We start from the raw sequence: 7305 nt of genomic DNA, 5'->3' as shown, positions 1-7305 counted from the left end.
TTGGGTCCTGTTTGTATAGCCAGTCTATTAGTCTATGTCTTTTTATTGGGGAATTGAGTCCATTGATTTTAAGAGAAATTAAAGAAAGTAATTGTTGCTTCCTGTTATTTTTGTTGCTCTCTAAAGTTGGGATTCTGTTCTTGTAGATGTCTTATTTTAGGTTTGTTGAAGGGTTACTTTCTTGCTTTTTCTAGGGTGGACTTTCTGTTCTTGTGTTGGTATTTTCCATTTATTATCCTTTGAAGGGCTAGATTCCTGGATAGATATTGTGTGTATTTGGTTTTATCATGGAATACTTTTGTTTCTCCATCTATGGTAATTGAGAGTTTTGCTGGTTATAGTAGCCTGGGCTGGCATTTGTGTTCTCTTAGGGTCTGTATAACAGCTGTCCAGGATCTTCTGGCTTTCATAGTCTCTGGTGAGAAGTCTGGTGTGATTCTAATAGGCCTGCCTTTATATGTTACTTGACCTTTTTCCCTTACTGCTTTTAATATTCTTTCTTTAGTTCATTTGTTATTCTGATTATTGTGTGTCAGGAGGAATTTCTTTTCTGGTCCAGTCTATTTGGAGTTCTGTAGGCTTCTTGTATGTTCATGGGCATCTCTTTCGGTTCTGGAAGTTTTCTTCTATAATTTTGTTGAAGATTTTTGCTGCCCCTTTAAGTTGAAAATCTTCATTCTTATCTACTCCTATTATCCGTAGGTTTGGTCTTCTCATTGTGTTCTGGATTTCCTGGATGTTTTGAGTTAGGATCTTTTTTCGTTTCGCATTTTCTTTGATTATTTTGTCCATGTTCTCTGTGTTATCTTCTGCACCTGATATTGTCTCCTCTACCTCTTGTATTCTGTTGGTGATGTTTGCATCTTTGACTTCTGATCTCTTCCCTAGGGTTTCTATCTCCAGGGTTGTCTCCCTTTGTGATTTCTTTATTGTTTCTCTTTTCTTTTTTTCTTTTTTTAGATTTGTTTATTTATTACATGTAAGTACACTGTAGCTGTCTTCAGACACTCCAGAAGAGAAAGTCAGATCTTGTTAAGGATGGTTGTGAGCCACCATGTGGTTGCTGGGATTTGAACTCTGGACCTTCGGAAGAGCAATCAGTGCTCTTACCCACTGAGCCATCTCTCCAGCCCTTGTTTCTCTTTTCATTTTTAGATCTTAGATGGTATTGTTCATTTTCTTCACCTGCTTGATTGTGTTTCCTATAATTCTTTAAGGGATTTTTGTGGGGTTTTTTTTTTTTGTCTTTAAGCGCTTCTAACTTTTTACATGTGTTTTCCTGTATTTCTTTAAGGGAGTTATTTATGACCTTCTTAAAGTCCTCTATCATAATCATGAGAAGTGATTTTTAGATCCAATCTTGCTTTTTCAGTGTGATGGTATATCCAGGACTTGCTATTGTGGGAGAATTGGGTTCTGATGATGCCAAGTAATCTTGGTTTCTGTTGTTTATGTTCTTAGGCTTGCCTCCTGCCATCTGATTATCTCTAGTGCTACCTGCCCTTGATATATCTGACTAGAGCCTGTCCTTCCTGTGTTCCTGTTTGTGTCAGAGTTCCTCAGACTTCAGTTGTCTCTGTGATCCTGTGATTCTGGGATCCTGGGATCCTGAGATCCTGGGTGTGTCAGAGCTCCTGGGAGTCAAGCTGCCTCTGGAAATCTGAGATCCTGGTGTGACCAAGCTCCTGTGATCCTGTGATCCTGTGGTCCTAGGCACGTTAGAGCACCTAGAAGTGGAGCTTCTTCTGAGTGTTGTAGGACTGGCTGTGGAGTTTGCACCCAAGGTCTGCTCAGGGCACCTGCCCAGACCAGAAGGGAAATTTTCACTTTCTCTTTTATCAGGTTCAGTGTATCTGGTTTTATGTTATGGTATTTGATCCATATGAAGTTGAGTGTTGTATAGGGTTATAAGTATGAATCTATTTGAATTCTTCTCCATCCAGTCATCTAGATTGACTAGCACCATTTGTTAAATGCTGTTTGTTTTTCCAGTGTGTACGTCTTGCCTCTTTTATCAAAAACTAGGCATCTATGGCTGTTTGGATTTTATGTCTGGGTCTTCAATTCTACTACATTGATTAATATGCCTTGTTTGTGCTATTTTTATATGTCTGAGTTAGCGCCCAAGGTCTGCTCAGTGCACCCCTGATCCTGGGCATGTTAGAGTGGCTGGCAGAGGATCTTCCTGGTGTTGTGGGACTGTCTGGAGTTGGAGTCCAAGGTTTGCTCAGGGCACTGGCCCAGACCAGAAGGAACCCATGCCACTAGTCAGGCAGAGTTCCTGGGTGCCTGGGTCCTGCTGGTCCTAGATACTTCCGGTGTTGGGGCAGATGTTATGTATGCCTCCAGAAACTTTTTTAAGCTTAAAAAAATCACTGAAGACCTAGAAAGATTTCTCAGTGGTTAAGAACACTTTTTGCTGTCACAGAAGATCTGGTTTAGTTCCTGGTGATCATATGGTTTACAAGCAATTATAACTCTGGTTTCAAAGTATTTGACACTGTCTTCTAACTTCTGTCAGGTTCCAGGCACACAGACATATGTTGAACATAAATACATACAAGCAAACACTCATACCCATTAGGCAAACACTCATATACATAAAGTTCACAAGTTTTGGGTTTTCAAGACAGGGTTTCTCTGTATAAAAGACAGACATTTTAAAATCTTTGAGAAAGAGATTTGACAAGCCAATTCCAAAGTGGAAGTAAACTAGTAACACAGTTTGTGATGGTACAATCTTTTTCCAGTTGAAACTACTAAATCGGGAGGAATAAAACTGGATGATTTTAGAAAACGCCTTCTTGGTTTTATAGTTGGAATTATGATCACAGCCTTCATCTTTACCTGTTTCTGTCTACTCCATTATAACTGTATGATTGAGGAGGTCCAGACACCAGGAGGGTAAGTTTTATGCACTTAAGAATGTAAAACCTGTGTATGTATGTGTGTGGGTGTAGGGGTATGGTATAGGTGCACAGGTTGTGCTCACATATAGAAAACAGAGGAGGATTTCAGGTGTGTCCTCAATTAATTTATGCTTTATTGCATTGAGACAAGGTGTGTCACTCAATCTAGAGGTAGGCTCACAGGCAGGAAGCCCTAGCAATCTTTCTGCCTCTACTGTTCTCGATGCTTGTGGGATACATGCATATGCTACCATACACATCTTTTTGCATGGGTTTTAAGTGAAAGATCCATGAAGATGAAAGACAGACAAGGGGACAAGCAACTCAAAAATAGTACACGATTAAAAAAATATTTTATTTTGTATGTATGAGTGTTTGTCTGCTTTGCACGCATGCAGTACCCACAGAGGCCAAAAGAGGGTAACAAATCCCTTGGAATTGGAGTTCCAGCTATTTGTGAGCCACAGTTTGGGTGCTGTTAACTAAATCTAGATTCTCCACAAGAACTACAAGTACTCTTAATCACTAAGGGACGTCTCCAGCCCCAATAATCCAGGCTTTTATTTGGGAGAGGGAGAGGGGCATTCTTCAGAAGAAATCTCTGTTGTAAGAATAAAATCCCATGGGTTGGAGAGATGGCTCAGCAGTTAAGAGAACTGGCTGATCTACAAGAGGTCCTGAGCTTGATTCTCAGCACTTAACATAGCAGCTCATAACCTCCTGTAACTCCATATCTAGGGGTTGCATTGCCCTCTTCTGGCCCCCACAGGCACCAAACACAGACATGGTACAAAGACTTACTTGCAAGTAAAGCATTAATATTTATAAATTAAATTCTTTTTTAAAATTAAAATAGTAAGAGCTTACTGATTACAATATGGGATGGCTGTGGGACAGAAAATAATACAGAGGATGATTACATTTTGTTTGGTTGGTTGGTTAGTCAGGTATGATGGCACACATGTTTAATCCTAGCACTTGGGAGTCAAAGGGAGATAGATCTCTATGAGTTTGAGGCCAGCCTGATCTACATAGTGAGTTCCAGGGTGGCTATTGCTACAAAGAGACACTCTTGTCTCCAAAAAAGAAAGAAAAGAAAAGTCACCAAATAATCATTTACAGCTCACAATTTGTCATGCCCAGTAAGCTATTTAAAGGATGTTAGGTGATTGATAAACATCTTTCATGGCTGTTTCCTTACTAGAGTTTGACAGAGAGAGGAAGGCAGGAATCTAGAGAAGCAAGTTACTTTCATTCTGGAAATCTGATTATATTAGTTTCCAAAATTGACACTGTTCTATCAACATGTAGCTTTACCGAATGGTGTGGCTGTGGGTAACATAGCTTAGCTTGTTTTGATTATACAAGTGAAAACAGGGAATAGTTGTCATTTTTGTAAGTATCTCTGGCTTACAGAGGCTGTATTCTCATCCAGGGGCTCACAGAGAAGTGTAGGAAATTTTGGAAGATGATGAAAAGAAAGGGTCATTTTTCAATGGCCTCCTAGCCCACTAATATGTACTTAACTACCAAATGTTTTCCCCTTAAGAGTTGAGACCCACAACTCATTTACAAAGATGAACATCATGTCCACTCTGAGTACTTTTGGATAAAATTGAGAATATATAAGACTTGAGGATCTCCACCCTTGTCGACATTCACGTATCAGAGATCAATCAAGGGGACCAACTTAGATTGAGATAAATTGTTGTAGGATAACCTGAGGCTAGATGAACAATGTGCTGGGATGTTGGCATAGTTTTGGTGCAGGTAACTACAGTTGATGTGAGTTACAGTTGCATTGAGTCTAGGAAATGGCCTTTCAATTTAGCCCTTTGTCTTATAGTCCAGCTCTTATATATTTCTGGCCACCTCTTTCACAACATTCCCTTATTCTTAGAAGGGGTGCTATAAGGAACTTGCATGGGACTAGACTCACATCTATCACTTGTTTTCTTCATTCTCCACTGTTCATTGTAAGGAGAGGCTCCTTTAAGGCTGAATCTGCTTTTGTTTGTGGGTATACACATACTCATAGGTATTAAGAAAGCAGTTTGTTACTATGTCAGTTTAATTAACCATCAGAAGTACATTCATCCCGTGGACCTCCTACCTCCTCCTACCTGGGTCCTTAGTCAGTCTTACTGGTCTCCTTCTCATCCCCCATCAGAAAGTCTAGAATCCATTCAGAGAACAGTTTGCCCCCACTCCCTTGACAGTCAAGCTGTTATTGCATAGGTTGGCATATCTAACTTTCTGAATATTTTCTTTATACTCCCTTTATTCCAGTTAATTTTTCTGCATCCCACACAGTCATTTTCAATTCCCACACAACCTGCCCTCCCTCTCTGTCTAAACATTTTCACTCATTATCCTCCACTACTTTCTTTTTACCTTTATTCTACTATCCTCCCTTGCTAAGGTGTACACACACACACACACACACACACACACACACACACACACACGTTATTTGTTTCTTGGGTTGCACAGATATTTCACTAGATATAAAGTACTAAGGCTAGAATCCTCATATGAGAGACAATAAGTGACATTTGTCATTTTTATCTTGGGTTACTCACGTAGAAGTCCATATATTTTCCTAGCAAATTTCATATATTTTACATCTAAGTAGTGTGTGTGTGTGTGTGTGTGTGTGCCATGTCTTTATTATTATTGACAACTTTCTGTCCATCTATACATGAACAATAAGTACCTAATACCTTTGAAATAGTAAAAATACTCTTTAAGGAAGGTTATTTATCATGAATTCATATACATGTGCAACACTAGTTCAGCTCTCAGCACACTGTAAATTTTAATTATGTTTACTTTTCCTATGGGGAAAAATCCATACTCTGTGCTAGCATTATATTTTCTTTTTTTTTTATTTTTTTAAGATTTATTTATTTATTTATTTATTATATGTAAGTACACTGTAGCTGTCATCAGAAACTCCAGAAGAGGGTGCCAGATCTTGTTATGGATGGTTGTGAGCCACCATGTGGTTGCTGGGATTTGAACTCAGGACCTTCGGAAGAGCAGTCGGGTGCTCTTACCTGCTGAGCCATCTCACCAGCCCGCATTATATTTTCTGATGATAGTAATAGTACATTTTATTTTAAATTGTGACATCCAAGTTTTCTGCATTTCAGGCTCAACAAAGAAAATATGGAAGCTATATCATCCTGGGTATCCAAAGTATCAGCCTGTCAACCTGACGTGATACCTGGGGACATTCTAGAAACTCAACCTCTGCTATCACATCTAGACCAAACACCTGAGCCCTTATGCCCAGATAAACATCCCATACCAAACAATACAGCAAAATCAATCCAAGCTTCAAGTTTAGAAAAGCCATGCATACTATCACCTAATGCACAAAAATCAACAAAATGCATAAATATAGAAAAGTCATCTACATCATGCAATAGGCCATTAAAATCAAATAGGCCAACTGTGTCATCGACCCCCAAAAGATTATGTAAGTCATGTCACCTGGAAAAGACATATAAGAAATGTGGCCTCAAAACATCAAATAAGCTCAACCATACCTGTGAATTGGCTAACGTCAATTCATCCTGTTCAGATAAGCGAGCCATGCCTTGGCTATCTGTTCTGCAAACTTCAGCTAAGCGAACCACACAATCTTCTTCAATCGCACATAATAAAATCACACCCACCAAACCATGCAGAATAAAGAAACCCAACCTGTCACAAGGACATTATGAGGTTAAAAGGTCAGTGAATAGAGGAAAGCCTTTGTTACCCATGCCTACAGCAGCCAAACTTTGCCGACATTATAAGGATAAATGCCTAGTGTGCAATACTTCTGGCTTTCTTCTCAATGATCTTTCAAGGAAAGAGAAGAACAATGAAGAAAATCTTTATGGCTCAGTGAAAGTGAAGCCACATCTTAAGCCTTTCTATGATACAGGATACAAGACTTATCAGAAGAGTGTGAGCAATGATATTATGAAAGAGCCTGAGAGTGAAGACAGTAATACAGAGATCGTCTTTATTTATGACATAAGTCATGATGATATCACAAATAAAGAACCCTTCCAATATTAAGGATTTAAACAAATTGATCTACATACAGAATATCCACATGTAATCAGTATTGAGTATAGAGTTATCTATCTCAAAGGTAATTAAATGCATGGCATTAAAAATTGTTGTTGTTTTTATTATTGCGTGTCAGGGGAACAAAATTCATTTGGTATATCATTTTCTTCATTTAGTGTATCTTATTTAGATGTGGTCAATTAAATGGGAATCATATTCTACATGCACATACAAATCTAGAACAAAATATTTGAATGGATATTCTGAACTGCTCTTTCCCTTGAATTAGCTCTCAATGAAAGGTCCAATTTGGCATTATTTACTTAAC

General features: G+C 38.7%; 1 protein-coding gene across 1 annotated transcript in view; it reads left to right on the top strand.

The window, feature by feature from the left end:
* CXHXorf66 (chromosome X CXorf66 homolog) overlaps window positions 1-7079 on the top strand; it is a 17123-nt gene extending 10044 nt beyond the window's left edge. The window contains exons 2-3 of the mRNA XM_021188861.1: window positions 2751-2904; window positions 6065-7079. Of these exons, the coding sequence (XP_021044520.1) occupies window positions 2825-2904; window positions 6065-6983 (999 nt within the window). The 5' untranslated portion in view covers window positions 2751-2824 and the 3' untranslated portion in view covers window positions 6984-7079. The remainder of the gene's footprint in view (window positions 1-2750; window positions 2905-6064) is intronic.
* Window positions 7080-7305: the final 226 nt, after the last annotated feature.

Source organism: Mus pahari, chromosome X (assembly GCF_900095145.1).
Source record: "Mus pahari chromosome X, PAHARI_EIJ_v1.1, whole genome shotgun sequence".
Classification (NCBI taxonomy): Eukaryota; Metazoa; Chordata; class Mammalia; order Rodentia; family Muridae; genus Mus; species Mus pahari.
Note: the sequence above shows the minus strand (reverse complement) of the source record. Positions and strands in the feature narration are given on the sequence as shown.